Source organism: Cynocephalus volans, chromosome 1, assembly GCF_027409185.1.
Source record: "Cynocephalus volans isolate mCynVol1 chromosome 1, mCynVol1.pri, whole genome shotgun sequence".
Classification (NCBI taxonomy): Eukaryota; Metazoa; Chordata; class Mammalia; order Dermoptera; family Cynocephalidae; genus Cynocephalus; species Cynocephalus volans.
The window spans coordinates 304,054,561-304,076,365 of record NC_084460.1 but is presented as its reverse complement, the minus strand read 5'-3'; the positions used below and the strand labels follow the sequence as shown (position 1 = coordinate 304,076,365).

Genomic DNA, 21,805 nt, shown 5'->3' with positions numbered 1-21,805 from the left:
TTGTCCCAGGACAATTTACTGACACGTTTGTCTTTATCCCAGAGCTTAGAGACTCCACCGTTGTCATATGCTAAATTTTCACCTGTATTTGGGTCTATTTCTGGTATTTTTATTCATGCACCACAATTTTGTTATTATAGAGATTTTATAGTACTGTCTGGTGAGGTCCTCTTTCTATTTCTGGAAAGTTTTTATTATTATTATAGTTTGAAGTATGAGCTCTCTTCCACCTTTTTGTTTTTCTTCTCAGAGATTCTACATGAAATGATTCCTTCTTTTCCTGTCTTCCATGGCCACGACTTTTTCCTGACATGGTACTTTGTGTGTCATTTTCCTTCCGGTGGTAATTTCCCACCTCTCTTTGGTGTTCCTTCTGACACTTCCATTTGTGACTCGAATCTGTCCTCTCTTGGGCATCTTTCAATGTATTCTTTTAAAAAAAAGTAATAGGCTCCTGTTAGAGCAGTTCTAGGTTTACAGTAAAACTGAGAGCAAGTGCAGAGAGCCCCCGTGAGCCTTTCAGCCTCCCGCCGACACACACACACGTTCTCCTGTCATTGGTGTCTCGCACTAGTGTGGCATACGTGTTACAGTTGATGAAAGAGCATTGATACATTACTATTCACTAAGGTCTGTAATTTGCACTGGGGTTTGCCTTGGTGTCGTACAATCTATACATTTGGACAAGTGTGTAATGGCATGTACGCCCCATGACAGCATCGTACACAATAGTTTCGATGCCTCGAGATCCTCCATGCTCCACCTTCCCATCCCTTTCTGCCCCCAACTCCCGAAGGCCACCAATTTTTTTTTTTGTTGCTATTTTCATAATTTTGTCTTTTCAGAGGGTCATAGAGTTGGTTGTTTCCACATGTGGGCTCTTATGATTGTAGCTGTCACAGACATTCATGTACAGTTTTTTGCATGGACATAAATTCTCAGCTCCTTTAAGTAAATACTGAGGAGGGGGATGGTAGGATCGAACGGGAAGAGTGTGTTTAGTTTTGTGAGAAACCACCATCCAAGGTGGCTGCACCGTCCTGTGGTCCCCAGCAGTGACTGAGACTCTGCTGCTCCGTGTCCTCGCCAGCAGGTGCTGGTGTCAGCGTTCTGGACTCTGGTCACCGTGGTAGACCTACAATGGTTTTTATCCCTCATTTTGAAGATAATTTTTTCTTTTTCTTCCATTTCTTTCCTGAGTTTAGTCGATTCTTTTTTCATTACTCTATTTTCATCCATGTATGGTTTCAGTTTTTGTCCATTTCTGATTCGAGGTGGCTTTTCGGATCTTCACAGGCTCATTTGAGGATCTTTCATTTTTCATGGAGTGTCGACTACGGTTTCCTTCTGCCTCATGGCTATTTGCGGGGCAGGAATTTCCCTCAGCTGATTTTTGTGGACATTTGCTTCCTGATTTTCTGCAACAATTCTGTATGAATTTTGCTCTTCCCTTATTTTGACGGTGTTGGGTGCCTTGTGAGCCTGGCAGCACTGCCCTGCGGCTTGTGTTGTTGGTGTCTGTGTGGGGCCGGGAGGGGTGCAGCCCTCAGGCCTGTGGTACTTTGTCTTCGGGTCCCTTTGTCACCTTCACCTTTTCAGCTCCAGGAACCCTGCATTTGGGAGACTGGCCTGTAAGTCACACTGCTCCTGAACCCTGGGGTCTGGCCCTGGATGGGGTGGACTTTGAGGAGGACCCACCCTTGCCAGTGCGCTCCCCACCCCGTGGTCCTCCGCTGCATCCCCGGTGCCCCCCGTGCGGGGCTGGACTCTGTCCCAGGTCTCCTGCTCTTTCTCATTTGCTCTCAGCTGTTCTGCAGCTTGTCTCTCACGCTCTCGCAGGAGCATGCAGATGCAGTTTGCTCCTCCTGGGGGGCATTTCTACCACCCCTTTGGTCTTCAGGCTCCATGTGGACCTCACCAGTAGCTCGCACACCCTGAGTTCCTAGTCCTGCTATAAACATCACTTTCATTAAGTCTGTGAACTCCTTGAGGCAAGGGCTGATCCCAAGGGTCCTTACATCTCCACTGCCGGGCACGGAGCACCAGCAGTGGGGCACTTGAGCTGGACATTGGCTCCATCATAGCCCAGTGCACCCCCACATTCAGTCACAGTGTCAAAGGGCTCAGTGGTGACCACCCAAGCACCAGGGCCGGGGACACTGGCCCCATGGGTAGACGGCTTTTGCTGGGGGTGTCCACCCATCACGCCGAGCACCTGGACCCTGCAGTGGCACCTGGACTAGGTGACGTGCTCACACAACCTAGAACACAAACGCTTCAGGCTCTGTCCTTTAATGCGATGCTTATGATCATGAGGTCATTTATTCTGGGCTTTGGAAATATGATTTTCTTAAAAGGCACAGAAGTGTGCATTCTGACCTGTGATCCACCTCCTTTAAGAGAGATTTTAACGCGTCCTTCTCTGTCCCGTCTCCTTCCTGTTTCCTTCTCCACACGCAGGAGCTGGGGGCTGGGCACCTCTCACATCAAACAAGAACCAATGGCTGCAGATCGACCTTGGAGAGAGGGCAGAGGTCACCGCAGTGGCCACGCAGGGTGGGTACGGGAGCTCCAGCTGGGTGACCAGCTACCTGCTGATGTTCAGCGACAGTGGCAGGAACTGGAAGCAGTACCGGCGCGAGGACAGCATCTCGGTAGGTCCCTTCCCGTGGCACCACCTCGGGGGCCAAATGCAGGAATTCCCGTGGAGCAGCTCAGGTCACAGGCAGCGTGGGGCAAGAGAATCTCCAGAAGTGCCTGGCCAGGTTGTCGTGCATTTTCAAACATATGACACACATTTAGTAAGCACCTCAATGGGAAATAATTTCACAGCACGGTGAGAAAATTGAGGAAAAAAGCCAGTTTTCATTAAAAATGTGCACAGCATCATGTGCAATCAGTTTGTGTTTTGCACAGCAGCGTGGAGCCTGGTGTCCTGGCCGTGTGGCTTCACATGGACCAGTGAGCACAGCCTTAACTGCTCCTTTGGGGCATCTGAGTGACACCAATTGAAGGGTCTCCCGATGGATGGCATGTCCGGAAACGCAGATGCTGCCGTGAGAGCTGTCAGGACCTGTCCTCCACCCCATGACCACAGTTACTCGGCCTTGGGGTGGAGACCTCATTGGGATTCAGTGGCTTGTGTCTGTGACTGGTTAATAAACTGTCACATGCCCACATTTTCTCTGGGACAAAATGTTTCTGTTTGCCTAACTTTTGTGACTTTTGACAAGATATGCAATTTACCACGTGTCTTTTATTACGTAATTATTTAGGTAACCCGTATACCTTCCTTTAGCCTTGCTGAACTCTGATGATGGTTTAAAATGTTCCATTTTGTGACTGGAGTGGGGCCCAAACCAAGACGCTGTAAGCAAGGCAGGCTACGTGAACACAGCGACACACGGAAGGGCGTCTGGGAGTGGTGCTGCAGGAGCAGCGTGCGGGGACGCTGTCGGGTGGGAAGAGTGTTGTTCTCTCAAGGTGGGACAACACCGGAGGGCTGGTTGGGTGTTAGGAGGACACGGGCACCTGCTGCTGTAAGGAACTCCTGGTGTAAGGAACTCCCTCTTGCTGGGTTGTCATGACAAGAGGGATAAAGGAGTGAGGAGGTGACACACCAGTCACCAGCACAGACTAGCCAGGAAGCCTCAGAGGGACAACTGTTGCTGGGAATCAATGCCCTCTTTCTGTCCCTCCTGGACCTCTGCTGTGTCACTAGCTTGTGAGGGCGCTGGCGTGATTCAGCCACTGCTGTCTCAGGGCAAGCTGGTGCTGCGACCTCCACAGGCAAACCAGACTGGACAGACAGCTCTTGACGTCCTGGGACCACAGCTGCCGAGCCACCTCCGACTCTCTCCTATGACAGACCTTTCCTATGAAATGCATGTTAATACTTAATTCTACTAAGCTTTACATTGCCGACCCGGTTTTTTAAAAAGGAGATAAAAAAGATGGAGAAACTGTGAGATTTATCATCTTCCTGTCAACCAGGCCTGGGTGAGCTGGACTTGGGCATCATCTCTGCCTGTTGCTTACTCTCGAGGGAAACTGAGTCATAACATCTAGATGGTGGCACAGGGCAGGAGTCTCAGCACAGACCCCCTCTTGCGATGGACTCCAAGCTGCATGGTCTGTGTTGACTTAGTCACCTATTCCCAATATCACCGTGTAAGCACCTTTAATTATTACAGAATGCCATTTATTTTTTGGCATTTTTTTATTGTGGCAAAACATACATAAGCAAATGATTACCATTTTACCCATTTCTAAGTATATAGTTCAGTGGCCTAAAGCACATTCACATCGCCGTGCAGCCGTCACCAGCATCCACCTCCAGAAAGTTTTCATCCGCCCAGAGGGAAACTCTGCACCCACTAAACGCCAGCTCTTCACCTCCCCACCCCCAGCCCCACACCCACCGTCCTACTTTCTGTCTCTACGAAGGTGACTCCTCTGAGACCTCATGTGAGTGTAACCTTGCAGTATTTGTCTTTTTGTGACTGGCTTATTTCACTTAGCCTAATGTCCTCAAGGTTCTTCCATGCTGTAGAATGTGTCAGAATTTTATTTCTTTCTATTCCTAAATAATATCCCACTGTGTATATAGACTATGTGTGTTTTGTTTATCCATTCACCCACTGATGGACACTTGGGTTGTTTCCACACTGTGGCTGTTGTGAGTGGTGCTGCTGTGAACATGGGTGTACAAATATCTCTTTGAGTCCCTGCTCTGAATTCTCTGGGTCTATACCCAGAAGTGGAATTGCTGGATCGTGTGGCAATTCTATGCCTAATAATTTTGTGGAATCTGAATACTGTTTTTCATAGTGACCGCACCATTTTACAATCCTACTGACAATGCCCAATGGTTCCTATTTCTTTACACCCTCACCAAGACTTGGAATTTTCTAGTATTTTGATAGTGGCCACTTTAATGAGCGTGAGGTAATAACTTTTATGGGTTTGACTTGCACTTCCCTAACATTAGTGATGTCGAGCATCTTTTCACCTGCTTGTTGCCCGTTTGTGCATTTTCTATACAAATGCTTATTCGGATGCCTGGTCTATTTCTTAATAAGATGATTTTTGTTGCTGTGGCTGAATTGTAGAAGTTTGTTGTATATTCTGGATGTTAACCTCGTATCAGACACATGATTTGCAAGTATTTTCTCCCATTCCCTGGGCTGCCTTTTTAGTTTGTTGGTAGTATCTTTTGATGCACAAAAGTTTTAAAATTTGATGTAGTTAAATTTATCTTTTTTTCTTTTGTTGTCCTGCTTTATTTATATTTAAAATAATATTACCAGTTTATACTATAATAATTTATTCTTAATTAATGCTAGTTGAACTATAATTATCACTTTACATTCTAATATGGTTGTATTTCCTCTTTTTAATTTTCTTTTAACCAGAACTGTTTTTACTTACACAGACATATGATCTCACTAGCTGATAATTACTAGTATTGTACTATTATACTCATTTAAAATAAAATGGTGTTAATGCTAGTATTTCCAACTCTAACATTCATAGTTGGCTGCCTTTGAAATAAATCACACATTTTGATTAGAAGCTCTGCCCTTTCCACAAGCATTTTTTTAGATATAAATTATAAAAGCCAGTATTAATTAACTTAAATATTTACTTTCATTATGTAAAATATTAACACTCTTGGTTAATGAAAAGTTTTTTTTTATTAGCTTCATCACTGTGTTGGTAGATCTCTGACTTTATAAATTATTAGATTTTGCTTTGGTGCCCCTTCCTCGAAATACCTCAAGACATTCCATGGAGGTCTTGTGGGTGCTGCGGTTTTCCTGTGTGAGCACGTGGGCTACAGCCCTGCAGACTTTATCCTCAGGACTGACAGCCCCCAGCCTCCTGCAGGGCCCTGCCCCCCACCTGGGGTAACAGGCTGTGGGTTCACTCCCCCCCGCAGGGAGGCCTCTCTGTGCTCCTATAACCAGGTGTATCCAGAGCTCATTCTGCAGACCCTTCTTCTGCTCTACTTTGTGAAATGAATTTTTCATTGGCTGACTTTGGCGGTCCATTGTCCAAGCTCAGTCTTGACCATTAGTACTGATTTTGGAGGATTAGCCAAAAAAATGAAACACATAAACAAAGAACAATAGTTTCTACTGACCTTACACTCTGTACGCCTGCTGGTAATTTCCTGGGACGACTGACTCATTCTGAGGCTGCACTGAATTTATCGGAAAAAGTAAGAAAACAAAAAGAGTCAAGAAACAGACACAAATCCTCAGAGCTACAGAAGCTGTGTTCAGGAGAGAAGGCCTGCTTTGTCCAAGTTGTGGAATGTGGATGCTTCCTGCATACTTGTGGAGGGTCCCCGACCGTGACTACGTTTCAGTTGAGGAGCAAGTTTCCAGAGACGTGCGACCTCATCTGACATGCCTGTGTGAGGAACGGCACCCGTGTGCAGTCAGGCTGCAGGGTGGATGCTGCGGGCACTGGGCACGTGCAGCCCATGTTCCCTCACCCTGCTCAGAGCGGCGTGCTTCTACAAGGCTTCTGGTGGCCGTCACGTTCACATACACAGACTGAATTCACGCCAGGGTTGATGATGGGGTAAAGGTGGCTTCAAGGTCAAGTTCAACAATTCTAGGAAAGTGTGCAGGGGCCCCATGAAAAAGATCAGGTCCTGTGGACACAGCGAGCACTGGCCAGAAGGCTGCTGCCTGGAGACCCTGGGCAGCTGGCTCTCGCTGGGCGCATCTTGGTCTGCTTCCAATGCTGCCTCACAAATTCCCACAGACTCAGCAGCCTAAACGACCCTGCTTATCTCGCAGTTTTATAGGTCACAAGCCTAGCATAGCGTAGCTGGTTCTCTGCTTGGGGTGTCACCAGGCCAAAATTGAGGTGGCCGCTGAGCTGTCTCTCACATGGAGGCTCCAGGAATATGGTTGTTCCAATTTCAGGGGATTGAGGTCCCCGGTCCCTGCTGGTTGTTGCAGGGCCATGCTCAGCTTGAGGTCTCCCACGTTCCCTGACACAGCCTCCCTCCTCAACCAGTGTTTGAAAAAAAGCCTGTCTGGAGCTCCAGATCTCTGGATCTCCCTTCTTGAGTGCTGGATCCAGATTTAAAGCCTCACATGATTAGGTCAGGCCCATTCAGCCACACTCACCCTCTCAGACTCAAGGGTGTCCCATAATTTAACCCAATTGCAGGGGTAGAGCCCCAGTGTACTATGCCCAGGGGACTCTGCAGGACCATGCACTGCAGGCAGAACACCCTGAGGGAGCCAGGGACCAGCCTCCGAGGAGCGTAATGATTCTGCCCCCTGAGGACTCCCTGAGGTTGTCCTGAGAGCTCTGGCCTCAGATCCATGCCTGACCCTGTGATTGCGGCTGAGGGCCTGCTCGGGTGCCAGGGCCGTCGGGAGCTGCAGCAGGTGATGTGGCCAAGAGGGGCCGGGTCATGCCGTGCGCTCCTTTCCTCCAGAATCAAATGTTTCGCACCCTCGTCTCTGTCAGTTCAGCTGTCCAATGAAATGCCACAGCCTGGAGGTTTAACCACACAGATTTGTCTCCTGCTGTCTGGAGGCTGGAAGTGCAAGACCGAGGTGCCAACAGCATGGTCAGCTGCAGTGAGGGCTCCGTCCACCTCTGTCCTTGGGCTGCAGATGTACCTTCTCCCTGGGTCCTCACGTGGCAGAAAGGGACAGAGAGACAGAGGGTGCCCTGGCCACAGGCCCAGCACATCAGGCCCCACCTTGTGACCTCCTTTAACCTCAGTCTCCTCCAAGAGGCCCCGTCTCCAGATACAATCACAGTAGAGGTTAGGGCTCCCACACTGGAAGTTTGGGGACGTCACTCAGTCCAAGCACGCTGTTTAACTGGGCGCTCCATTCATGTTCCCTCCTTTTCTCTTCTGTTCCTCCTCTCGCAGCCGTGTTCATTCATGCTCAGCCCTCCAGCCCCTCCCTCTGTGCCCTGGCCTCTCCCCTGTGGTCAGAAACACACTCTATCCAGCAGCATCCAGATGGAAAACAGAAATGCTTCTAGATCTTTCTGAGAGGGATGTGCAACTTTTGGAAATGAGGAGCAGGCACAAAGGAAAGGAAACATTTACCTCACACTAGTCAGAGTGGGAGCAATGGTGCTGGGCTGCAGGAGGCCCAGCTGGAGGAGTCGCCATCCTTGACCCCAGGACCTGCTGGCACCACTGCTGGACAGAAGAGCCACAGAAGCCTGGAGAAAGTGGCTTCCACCCTCCTCTCCCTTCCATCTACCCCTGGCAGAGCCCAGTGGGAAGCCAGGGCAGGAGAGGTGGAGAGAAAGTCTTGCCGACTCCCATGGGTGAGGTGAGGGGATGGAGCTCCTGCCCGCAACCTCCCATGTCAGCCCTCCCGAGCCTGGCACGGCCCAGCCCCCGCTTCCAGAAAGCCAGTTCTCCGTTTATCCAGCTAGCTGGTTAGCTAGTGAGCTAGTTAGCTGTGGGAGGAAGGGCCGTGGAGCATGGGGGCTGTCCTCTCTGCCCACCCCCCGCAGCAGAGGGAGGCTGAGCTCAACCAGGAGGAGCTGCTGCTCCTGGAGTCCTCTGGGATGTGGAGACCCCACCCCAGCATGGGCGGGAGAGGCGTGGGGCGTGGGCTGGCCACGCCTCTGCCACACTCCCTCCACCCGCCCTCTGCCTCCCTGCTGTCACCGCTAGAAAATCTTATCCTGTCACTCTTCTCACCTTTTTATTTCCATACAAAAGGCAAAAGGACTTCAGTGTCCTGGCTGGTACCAGGAATATGATGGATTGATTTATGGAATCCTTTGCAGCCTTTGGGGATGACTTCTGACTATTAGAAAGGAGATTCCTCCTGTCCCTGGGTTGCCCTTCCCAGCTCCACCTGCTCTGGGAGGTGGTTGACCCTGCCCAGGGGTTGCCAGCCAGGACTCTGCCTGCAGGTGGACGGCGGCCAACAGCACGCTTCCTTCCTGACCCCCATCAGTGGGCTCCCAGGAGGTCCTGTCCCGGGGACCAATCTGTACTTTCTGCAGTAATAACTGGAGCTACACTCTTCTTGTGACAAATCCATGACAATTCCAGTTTAAAGGTCACATACACGTTTATGAACTTGAGGTGTAGTTGTTCAGGATTCGTTGATGACTTAAATTCAGGTAGGCTACCCCCCTTACGCAAGTTTTTATGTGATAAATACACCTGCCTATAACATTCTGGGAAAATGTATTTTGAAAAGAACAAAAAGGAAATTAATAAAAGTTTGCTTTAGGATAAAACCATTCAATAGACACTTTTCTTTTTGCCTCCAAGAATTATGTGATGATAAGTACTCAGAACAGAATTCAACAGAATTAGAGGACCATTTGCAACTTCAAATTTCTTGACTATCTACCCAATATAAGCAGGGAATTAACCAGAAAGAAGAGGCCATCACCAGGAAGACATCACTTGACACTGCACTGAAAGAGACAGAAAATTCTGCAGCTTCTGAGAAGGCTGCCAAGGTGGGGATGGCCTCTTGAGATGTGAAAGAGAAAGGTCTTGAGTGTGTGGACCGGGTTGGGGGATTGGGGCTGTGTCTGTGACCCTCAGGGGACGTAGGAGACCCTTGCACACCGGAGACCCTTGGGGTTGCAGGCCCGGCAGCATCTTCCCTAGACTGAGATGGCGATGCTTGTCAGAGTGACTGCAACAGCGATGCCTCGACGGACAAAGCAGAAGACACTCCTGTCCTCCCCAGAGACACCTTAAGAACAGCTGGCGAATTAATTCCTCCTGGCATCTGTTTAATCAACTGAGGTTCCTGCCACGGGAGAGCAAAATTTGTCTACATTATCGAGTTAGCAAAGCAAATCTTATTGTGCCTGTATTAAAATAATTTTATTCCTCTTTACCACTCTAAAGGAAGGAAAGCGAGAGGAAAAATCGCTGATCTTTGTGATAAACAATGGGGGGAAAGAGGTGAGACCCAGAGCTGAGGAGCCAAATGCGATACGATGGCAGACGCTGCACAGAGACCAGAAGAAGCCACACTCGACCGAAACATGGGAAAGGACACCGCAGAGCAGTTAGGCAGTGAAAAAATTACTGTAGACTGTGTCTAGAAATTAGAGCCCAGAAGTCAGGAAGCACCGCCTTCAGCAGACAACTTACCGGAGAAGGACGCACAGAGGGAAATTGCACCACGAACTCAGTGCCGCTGACGAAGGCCACACCTGAGCCCTCCGCCGCCACCAGCCCCCACAGTACCTGGCTTCAATACTAGACAATCTGTTTACCACGAGATGCCCATCGTGGAGGCCACACGAGTGGGCGGGCAGGCCCCCTGACCCACTCTCACTAAAGCAGAGCTTGTGGTGACAGGCCGGTGATCCCCTGGGCCCCTTGCTCCTGCTGTGTTTCTTTGCACGTGTCCCATCAACAGGATGACTGACCTGAGCGGTGAACAGCATGAGACAGAAAACCAGGTGGCATCGAACCTGACTGGAGCCTGTGAGTGGCCTGCGTCCCCAAGTGTGGCTCTTTCTCTCTCTGTGTCTCTCTGTTTCTCTGTCTCTGTGTCTCTCTGTCTGTGTCTGTCTCTCCATCTCTCTCCCTCTCTCTGTGTCTCTGTCTTCCTCTCTCTCAAAATTTCGAGTGTCTGAAAAACCTGACACATTCTCCAACTGCTATTTCTCTGTAATCAAGATTACTCTACAGTGATTGGTATTAAATTATAGACATAAAGCAATGTATTAGCTATGGACGAAAGAATAAGCAACGGGAAGCAGGCTAACCTCCAGCCATTTCTTTCAGGACTCTCCTGTGACAAATAGGCCTTTTCCTCCGTTCTGGCCTCTTTTCCACATTTTCTGTAGCACATGTAAATAATTTCTGAAGTGAAAACATACATGTGAGCATACAGCATGCAGAGCAGGTGCAGTCAGGGCCTCGGTCTGATCCCGTCCCTGTCAGGGCGCAGGACAAACGTGAGTCCACAGGATGCACATGATTCTCGGTGACAGGCAGCTGCTGGGTCACTCAATGGCTTATTTCCTATCCATGAGTGACGACTCACATTAAAGATGTTTTCATCTTGTCAAGTGGAAAAGAAAATCTGCCTTTGAACATCTCTTAACTGGGGAGTCGGCTGTCACCTCCTTGTCCTCCTGCCTGCTGCGGGGTGGCGGTGTCGGTTCTGTGTCCCATGTCATTTTCCCCTGGGGCGGCTGCAGGTGCACTCGGCCTCATCCGTCAGAGCGTGTCCTGCCTTTGGTGCAGGGAGGTGACTGTGTCTGCAGAGAGGACCGGGGGCCCCGGTGGGGTGGGTCCCTGGGTCTCCAGTGGATTTCTCCATGGTGCGGTTGCTCTGCTGTCCTTTCCCTGCGTGTCCCCAGCACCCGCAAGCACTTTCCGCCCGACCTGCGTCACCGTGGGAGTGGACAGTGCCCCGGGGTGGGGTGTGGGGTGCACAGGGACCTGGAAGACGCCGGGACCCCCCCGGCCGCCCAGGCGGGAGCAGCCGTGCTCAGGACACATGACGACTGAGGGCAGTGACCGTGCTTTCGCGGTGCAGCGACAGCCCTGGACAGTCAAGCTGAGGCCCCAGCGAGTCACTCCGCACCGAGCACGGGCTCTGAGCTGAGGACTCTGTGAGCCGGGGGAGCCTCAAGGCCCCCGTGGCTGTGGGTGAAGCCCAAACGTGACGAACTCTCTTTTCCCCAGGTTCTCATGTGTGGGTGGCTGTGAGGGATTAAGTCGCAGGACAGAGGCGTGGACATGACCTGCAGGACACGGTGGTCCTGGATGTGGTGCCTGCCCCACACCTGCAGAGCCCCTGAGGGGTGGCGCGTCCTGTGCCAGAAGAGCGGGGATCATGGCAGAGCCAGATGCCACCCCAGCAGGACACACAGGCACAGCCAGATGTCACCCCAGCAGGACACGCAGGACAGCTAGAAGTCACCATAGCAGAACACACAGGACAGCCGGACGCCACCCCAGCAGGACACGCAGGCAGAGCCAGATGCCACCCCAGCAGGACACCACCCCAGCAGGACACGCAGGACAGCCGGCCTGTCCCCAAGGCCTGTCCTCCCCTCATCCCAAGTGTGCAAAACACCAGGAGTGGAAAACTAGCAAGAACTGGGTCGGAGAAATGAAATACAGAAAAGGATGGAGAGAAACCCAAACCCTGAACAGAGTGTCCGGGAGCCAGTGGGGACCCACCCGGAGGCTGCGGGGTGCTGTTGTGAGAGGCCCGCAGCTCCTCACCTGGATGGGGAGGATTTGAGGGGACTTTGCTGGACCCGGGAGAGAACACGGTCCCCGTAAAAAGAGCCGAACACTCAAGCAGGGTAATCTGTTAACTTTGGATTGAAGATTAAAAACAGAAAGAAGAGAACCATGTCTACCAAGGGGGAGAAATTTAGCCAAATGGAAGCCAGAGCCCGGTGAAGAGGAGCCCGAAGACCACCCCCGCACCCCGGTCCCTGCACAGACCTGAGCAAAGGAAACCCGGGGACACTCGGGCCTGGCTGGGGCGCCCCCTCTTGGCCCCGCTCCCTCGGGAAAAGGAAGTTATTTACTGTTTTCTCCCATTTTTCTGTACTGCAAGATTTTGTTTTGAATTTAGAGTGAAATATTAGGCTGCAGTTTTTTTTGCTTAATAGATTTGCTGACTCAAGACATTTTTATTTTCTCAGTAAAAAGCCCAGCATGGTTTTAGAAACACATCTGGTGAAGATTAGATATTTGATTTTGAAACATATTTGGTTAGATTCTGACTGATTAACATTTTATTTAAATACAAAACAGTTTTAACCACTTGTAAACAAATAAGTATTTTTGCAGAAACAACAGCAGGAACTTAGATAGTGTCTTCCTCTCATAAAGTGTTGAACAAATATAAAATTTGAAAGCATAACTCTGAGTAGAACAGTTTCTGTGAGACTGTTTATGAATTGTTCATTGTTTTCCCAAGTCCCAAATAACAGTTACCTTCTGAAAACAGGAAAACATTCCAAAGTTTTCAAACTTAGGCTTGAAGAACAATTGTTAATGTAGTAGACGTTTTATTTGCCAAGCAGTGGCATTTTGTCCTCTAGATATTTTTAAGCATTTAACATATTTCTATATAGTCTGGGTTTATAGCTATTGTCTAGAAAATGTTTTTTAAAAATGTGGCTTAAAAAGTTATTGTGGGGCCGGCCCCATGGCTCACTCAGGAGAGTGCGGTGCTGGTAGCACCGAGGTCGTGGGTTCGGATCCTATATAGGGATGGCCGGTGCACTCACTGGCTGAGCGTGGTGCAGACGATACCATGCCAAGAGTTGCGATCCCTTTACCGGTCAAAAAAAAAAAAAAGTTATTTTAAAGATATTTTGTTTATCAGTTATTTGTATTTCCTGTGTGTTGTCTTTGGTGGGTGTATTAGTTCATTTCTGTTGCTTATAACAGAATACCTGAAACTAGGTAATTTATAAGAAAGGAAATTTATTTCTTACAGTTTGGAGGGAAGTCCAAGGTGTAGGGAACACATCTGGTGAGGGCCTTTTTCTTGGTGGTGACTCTCCACAGTGACACGGGGTGTCACATGGCGAATGGCTGAGCAAGAGAGAGCTAACCAGCTCACTCACTTGCCTTATGAATCCATCATGACCCCACTCGTGACCACTCATTAGGCCATCAATGAATTAATCCATTGATAAGGTCACAGTCCTTAGGACCCAGTCACCTCTCAAAGGCCCCACCTTTCAAGTAGCGTAATTGGATTTCCCACCCTATTACAGTGGAAATCAAGTCTCCAATACACGAACCTTTGGGGGACACATTTAACCCATGGGGTTTATGTAAATATAAGTTACACCAGGCAGAGCACAGTATTACAGAAAATATTTGTAATTATTTGTATATTAATATGCTTTATCAATTTTTCATGTGTTTTATTGCAGGCACAGTTAACGGTAACATAATACAAAATTCTCGGGGTGCAGTGGTCAGAATCTTGAGAGAGCAGCATGTATTTGTTCATTGTGAATAAAGCTCTTAGTGTGGTGTGTTGACACTTAGCGCCAGCTCTTCAGGCGGGGATGTTGGTGTTAGTTGGGAAGGGTGTTGGGGGCACGGGGGCGGCAGCCCTGCCATTCACACCCTTGGGAAGTAGGCCTACACATTTTGTATCCAAAGAGAAAATGTCCTTGTCCTGTGGGTGAGAAGGAACACAACAGGACATCAGTGTAAGCAAGGTTCAACTCTTCCTTCAGGATTTTTTCTAATACTTGCAAATCGAACCTTTTAACTGGAAGGACCATTCTAAGATTTCTTTGGATCTGTCAGCCGTGACTAGTCTGCATCATTGTCTATAACACTTACCAGTTCCTTTTATATTTGAGACTCCAGCCAGAACGTGGCGCTGCTTAAGCAAGAGGTGCCGCTTCCTGCACATCTTAGGTGAAAAATCACCTGAATAGTTTAAATAGATTCGATTCTTCTGTTCTTCTTTCTCATTAGCAGATAGATAAACCGGACAAACCCATGTCTGTAGTTCTCATTAGGATAACAAGATTCTTAGTCACTGATTTAATGACACCCATCGGTGTCCGTCACAGGGGCTCTGGGGCCCCCTCCAGCATCCTGTCCCAGCTGGTGGTGTAACCAGGCCTGTTAGGAATGAGTCTGCTGCTAAAATTCCTCATCGGGGTGTTGTTAAAAGGCTGGAGAAGAGACACTGGCCAATGAGTGAGTGAAGCAGAGAGATGGAGCAGGTGTCTCAGAATTGGCTTGGGAGGGAGGGGGCGTCTAGTCCTGGCCCAGCACCTGTGTGTCGACTCCATCCCAACGGCCCACCCGCATGCTGGTGCAAGACGACGGGCTGCACATTGGTGACGGTGGTCACAAGAGGGAAGGGCCCAGGCCCTAGAGCTCCAGCATCTGTCCGTAGTGGGGACCCGTCCATAAAGTTCAATGCATTAAACATTTATTAAGCTTGGAGAACTACTAATACTGCATCAAAGACCAGAATTAGGCTGGCCATTGAAAGGTCACGAGATGATAGACACAGCACCTTAGTTACACCCAAGTTTTCAAGGGTCGTCAGCTGTATCCGTGGGCTGTTAAGAACAATTGTGTCTGTACTGACCTTTTTATGGTCATTATTCCCTAAACAATACAGTATAACAACTGTTCACGTAGCATTTACATTGTATCAGATATAATAAGTTATCTAGAGATGACTTAAAGGGCACAGGAGGATGTGCTCAGGTCATCTGCAAACACTGTGCCACTTTGTATCATTTTATGCAAGAAGCACAGTGAGTTGGTTTCAGAACCAATTCAAAAGGAAAATTACGTAGAACATTTACTTTTGAGACATTGTAATGTTTCAATGAACAAATACTGATGTCACTTAAAATCTGTGGCAATATGTTAATGAAAATCTTCCTAAACTATTCTTAATAAGCTAATTGTTTTGCATAACACTTTGTTCTATTTTAACAAAAGGCTAAATGATGTGAAAGTGTCTTCCTTGCTGTCTGAATTGTTTGTGTGATTGTGGATGAACAGTTCTTGAAGTTATCAGAGGTCATCATTTACTGCTGTGTAACTTGTACCCTGAGTATGTTACATACCTACGTTAGAAAGTTACTTATGTAGCTTTTTAAAAAGGATGATATGCTAAAACATAAACATGGAAAGGTAGTCATTATTTATAAATGCTATTACACAATTACATTTATCTCATATATGTCAACACAAGCATTATTCTATAAAACTAACTTACTGCTAAATGGAAATTACATCTCCTCAAATTATCAATCTCAAGATTCACTTGAATTATTTAACATGATTCACTTCATTTTTTTTCTTTTACATATATTCTCCAATTCTGGTGAATAGCCATATGTGTGAAGGATTAACAAAACACTTTTTCTTTCTCAATGGATAAATTTGGCCTGGAGTTAACTTTCTAACCATTTTTCCTTGGAAATTCAATAAGGTGGATGTAGCTGTGTTTCTGGGTGACATCACTTAGTGTAGAAGAGAACCCAGATGGAGGCTCCCTTCTCAACTGCGAGACTGTGTACGAACCATGAACTATGAACCCAGGCACCTGCTGGGAAGACAGAGCTTCAGCTGCCTAAGTGTGGTGACATCTGTCAATGGCATGTCACCTGTGGTGACCCAGAAACTCTGCTGTTGCTACACGATGTTGTCCTCTTGGGCCAGGGACTCTGATACTTGCACTGTCCAATATGGTAGCCACCAGACACTCACGGCTGCTTAAGTTTGAATCAGTTAAAATTAACGCAATTCAAAGTTCAATTCCTCAGTTGCACTCACCACATTTCACATGCTTCATAGCCACATGTCGGCAGCAGCTACCATTTTGCAAGGAGCAGGTACAGAACGATCTCATCACTGATGTAACCCTACCAATCAGTGTAGGTATAAAAGAGGAAGGCTTGTTTCCGCTCACCGGGGACCTCACTAGGTTCAAAGTCACTGTGGCCACAAAGACTGTCCTCCTTGAAGAACACTGGTGCTGCCCAGGAAGCGTGCGGGGCCACCTGACTGCATCCTTTGAGCAAACTGGCATCCAGACAGGCCTCGGGTAATCTCACAAATCTAATTATGTAAACAGGATCTTCTTGTGGGCATCACAAGCTGATTGTTAACTAACTAGCTAACTAACTTATTGACTAAATTTGAAGCATCCCCACAAAGACAAGTGTATACAAATATATTAACAATGTTTCCACCCACCATTTTAATGAATGTATTTTCAAAATACAGTCTTCATGATGTCATTAGAAATATTTCTTACTAGATCTCTTTCATTTTCAGCTCCTTTATCAGAAAACACATTGACAGAGTTTGAATATGTTGTTCCTCCCAGAACTCGTGTGGAAATCTGATCCCCAATGTGGCAGTGTTGGGAGCTGTTTGAGTCGTGGGGTGGATCCCTCATGAATGGATTAATGCTCTCCCTGGGGGAGAAGGCTCACGAGTGAGATCTCAGTCTATTTTTTCCCGTGAGAGCTGGTTGTTTAAAGGACCCCGGCACCTTCTCTCTCTCTCTCTCTCTCTCTCTCTCTCTCTCTCTCTCTCTCTCTCTCGCTTCCTCTCACCATGTGATCTGCTTGCACCCGCTGGCTCCCTGCCACTTTCCACCATGAGTAGAAGCTGCCTGAGGCCTGTGCCAGACGCAGCTGTCCCAGCATCATAAGCCAAATAAACCTCTGTTCTTTATAAAGTACCCAGTCTCAAGTACTCTATTATAGCAACACAAAATGGGTTAATATACACATAATATGAAATTCATTTTTCCCACTGAGAATCTCTTTTGAGAATTCTGAGGCGTGAATTTGTTCTGTTTCCAAGTCTTGCTCTGGTTCAGGGAGGGGACTTAGGAAAACACAGCCTCACTTGGCTCAGTCACAGAGAGAAAAATGATACTCTCAGATCCGTTATTCTAACAGTATGTTGCAGACACTAAATGCAGTGAAGTTTGAGCTCTCCTAATACTAAGTGAATATTTATTATTTTTAATGCATATGTTTCCTAGCCTGAGCAGTAATTCAAAATGTTCCTTACTCAAGGATTTTTATTGGACTCTGTTTTGAATGAAGGTTTTCTCAGAAATTCATCACTAATGTCAATATTTAACATGAATGCGATACTGGAGCCACTCAGCTCCTGACCAGCTTGACAAAATTTGTTACCGAACCCAGATCTGGCTGCCTGCCACAGAAAAAATAAACGAGAAAGTGAAATGTTGGTGAAAATGGAAGCCAGCTTTTTTCAGGAATACCGGTGACCTGAAGAGAGATGTTAGGCGAACCCATCTCTCCAGTAAACCTGAAGAATGGGCAGACTAAGACCATCTCAAAGACTCAGATTACTGAGGGGTCTTTTTAAGAGGGGGTTGAGGGAATGGAACATTGGAAATGAAATGCAGGAGGGAGGGGACGTGACCCACAGGGGACCTGTGCGAGGAGCCAGGAGCAAGGTCTCACCAAGGCTCTGGCTGTTTTCTGTTCCCATCTTTGCTGTTCTCTCAGGGTCTGGATAGTAGGTGTCTTGTAGCAAGTCTACAGCTCTAGGCTGGCCAGAAAACAACTTTACCTTAATGTAAATAATGTCATCTTGCCCCATAACCAAGGTTCAAAATATCAAGTAACCACGGGAAAAGAGGGAACTCAGAGAAATGCATGTCAACAGAAAAAATTATGTCTTTTAAAAACGTTTACAGCTGGTGTGGTTTGAGGTCCCAGCATGGCTTCAGTCCTGCTCACTCCAACAAATGTTTAGAGAATAACAAAGTGGCGCTTCTAGAAGAGAGTGGACCCAGACCACCCCAGGAGGCACATCCTCTCCTGCGAGGCGGAAGAGAGCAGTTCTCAAGGGAGATTCCCATTTTAATCTGTCCCTTCTATCTCTCACAGTTTCTGTGCCACGGTCCCATCCATCCATCGCTCGCTGTCCTCAATTAATGAGCTGAGGGATGGTCGATGCAGTGGACAGGGGCACCTAGAGTAGTCAGGCAGGGACCACACGCAGCCCCACGTTAGACTCCAACATCAGTTCCAGAGTGGAATCTGCTGTGACGGCTGGAGGTGTGACGCCAGCCTGGAGCTCATGTTTTATCAGTGCGCCTGGTCAATAATTGGTGGTAGATCAGATGTCAGGTTATATGACATACAACCACATGATCATGGGTTTCCAAACACGCTTTTTCACACTTCCTCAAATTCATGCTTGGGCTTCAGGGTCTAGGGAGCCCATTTCAGCTGTGACATCAAACTTTGGAACAAGGAAAATTATCTAATAGATAACATGTAAACTCTTCAGCTACTCTTTGTTGAGGTAATAGAAAGCATTTCTTCAGTACTAACACATTTTAAAAATAATTATAATGTGGATTTATTGTAAAACAATGTGAATTTTAGTATGTAAATGCAGTATCACTTAGTGAAACAGGTACATACAGTGAAATAGATAATATGTGCAGAATCTTCGTGAATGTAGTGATGACTCATGTATCAGGAGTGACATCTACATTGGTAATAAGATTTTTCTGACAAGGTGGAAAATTCTTGATAAAGTTCCAAACAAAACAAACGACAATCTTTCCTTTATTTTCTTTTATTCGTTTATTTCTATTTATTTTTTATTGTAACGTCGTTGATTGTGCACATCTGTGGGGTGTGGAGTTGAATGTCAATACCTGTGTGCAGGATGTGGTGCTGAGATCAGGGCGATCTGCATATTCAACGTCACACAATGTCATTGTTTTCATGACCCCTTACCAACTCCTCCCTTACCTTCCCTCCCCCACCCCAACTCTGGTGACCTCAGTTCTGTTCTTGCCTTTTTGAAAGTTCAACATACTATTGTGATTGTTGTCTTTTTTCTTTCCTGTTTTTTTTAATTAATTTATTTTTTAGCTCCCACTTATGAGTGAGAACATGTGGTATTTCTCTTTCTGTGCCTGATTTATTTCATTTAACATGATTTTCTCTAAGTTCGTCCATGTTGCTGCAAATGGCAGCATTTCATTCTTTTTTATGGCAGAGAAGTATTCCATTGTGTAGATGCCACATTTCCCTTATCCAGACATCCAGCAACGGCATTTAGGTGGGTTATAATCCTTGGCTATTGTAAATAGAGCTGCAGTAAACATGGGAGTGCAGGTGTCCCTTCGACGTGATGATTTCCATTTCTTTGGGCATAGACCCAGCAGAGGAATTGAAGGGAAGAAATAATTAAGACCAGAGCAGAACCTAATGAAATAGAACCCCCCAAAAAACAATACAAAAGATCAGTGAAACAAAAAGTTAGTTTTTTGAGAAGATAAACAAAATAGACAAACCATTAGCTAGGCTAACTTAAAAAAGAGGAGAAAAGACCTAAATAACAAAAATTAAAAATGAAAAAGGAGACATTACAATTGACACCACAGAAATACAAAGAGTCATTAGAGACTACTATAAACAACTATATGCCAACAATCTGAAAACCTGGAGGAAATGAGTAAATTTCTGTACACACACAAACTACCAAGACTGGACCAAAAAGAAATGGAAAACGTGAACAGAGCAACGACAAGCAGCAAGACTGACCCAGTGATCAGCAGGCTCCCAACAAAAAAAAGCCCAGGTCCACATGTCTTCACTGCTGAATTCTACCAAACCTTCAAGGAGGAATTAATGCCAATTCTCTTCAAACTATTCCAAAAAATTGAAACAGCGCCTGTTCTCCCAGCCTCATTGTATTACACTAACATCACCCTGATACCAAAACCAGACAAAGACACAACAAAAAAAGAAAATTACAGGCCAGTATATCTGATGCACATAGATGCAGAAATCCTCAGAAAAATATTAGCAAGTAGGATACAACAACACATCAAAAAATTATACACTACAATCTTCAGTATTAGCTTAAAAAGAAATCACTGCAACAAAAATATGGAGAAATTCACAGTAGAAAATTGGTTTAATTTTTTTTTTTAAAAAAAACGATTGCAGAACATGGAAACTGAGAATATCTTTAGATTTTTCCTCTATAATTAACCTTCTTGGCCAAGTTCTCAGTGAATCTCTCGATGCAGTTAGCATTTCTAAAGTATACTGATGAAGGGAATCTTTTTACATGACTTAGCCTCCACTGTAATTAAAACACATATTTCCACTGCAAACATGTTTACTACCTACCGCACCGTACATAAGCCGTACTTGACAGCTGTCGTGTTCTTCTTCAGGAACATTTTTCGACGTGCATACAACACACGTTCAATACTCCCTCTGTCATCTTCATGCACCTCAAGTCCCGTACCTTGTAATCATTTCTGTTACAAATTTAAAGACCTAGGCGACTCTAGCTCAGTCACCTAGAGAGGCGAAAGACGAAGCTCCCCAGGCCTGTCTTCCGTGCTCTGGTGCAAGCGTATGCCTAGAATGATCCAGTTCCCAAAGTTTACTGCGGATGAAACCTCACGCTCGGGGCTGGTAAAACGGTAGAATGCGGGTCCCCGTCTGCAGCAGGAGTTTCTCCCTCAGTAGGTCCAGCCTGGGGCTGTGAGCCTGTGTTCGAATCCTGCTCCAGGTGACACCGTTCAGAAGGTGTGTCATGCTTTGCTGGATGGCTCAGAACGGTCTGAGTGGGATTGTGAGAACACCGCTCACTGAGGCTCAGTTTCTTCTTTTGTAAACTCGGGAAAACAGAAACTGCCTGTGTATTGGAGAAGACCTCGCAGGCAGTGATGCTGGTGAGCGCACTCGGGAAGAGCATAGAGCGTTTCTTTATGCTTGTCCATTATTGCTTGTTCCAGGAGGCTCAGGGAGCATCACCACGTGAAGCTGAGGCTGTGCAAGTGAGTCATCTGCACACTTAGCTGTTTCACCGCAGAAGGATCTGGTCCTCGGTTAACCACATCTTGTGAATTACTAGGATTTGTGTGCTTCCAGTTCCCACTCTGCAGATTGTCTTAGTCTGCCCTGGCTGCTGTAACCACACGCTACAGACCACGTGGCTTATATATATTCAACAGAAATGCGTTTCTCACGGTTCTGGAGGTGGAAGTCCAAGATCAAGGTGCCAGCAGGTTCATCGTCTGCTGAGGGTCGTCTCTGGTTCCAAGACACGGCCTTATCGATGCATCCTCCAGAGGGAGGAACCTGCGTCCTCACATGGCAGAAGGGTCAGAGAGCCGAGCCTACGAGAAGCCACTTAACCATTCATGAGGGGCGCAGCCTTCATGGCCTAATCACGTCCTCAGGACCCCACCTCCTAATCGTATCTCATTGGCCATGACGTTCAAACCATAGCCCTCTGCCACTGGTTCCC

The 21,805-nt window shown here is 47.0% G+C and overlaps 1 protein-coding gene across 1 annotated transcript in view; it reads left to right on the top strand.

The window, feature by feature from the left end:
* LOC134370151 (contactin-associated protein-like 4) overlaps positions 1–21,805 on the top strand; it is a 167,595-nt gene that overhangs the window by 33,538 nt on the left and 112,252 nt on the right. The window contains exon 3 of the mRNA XM_063087160.1: positions 2,461–2,654. Within this exon, the coding sequence (XP_062943230.1) occupies positions 2,461–2,654 (194 nt within the window). The remainder of the gene's footprint in view (positions 1–2,460; positions 2,655–21,805) is intronic.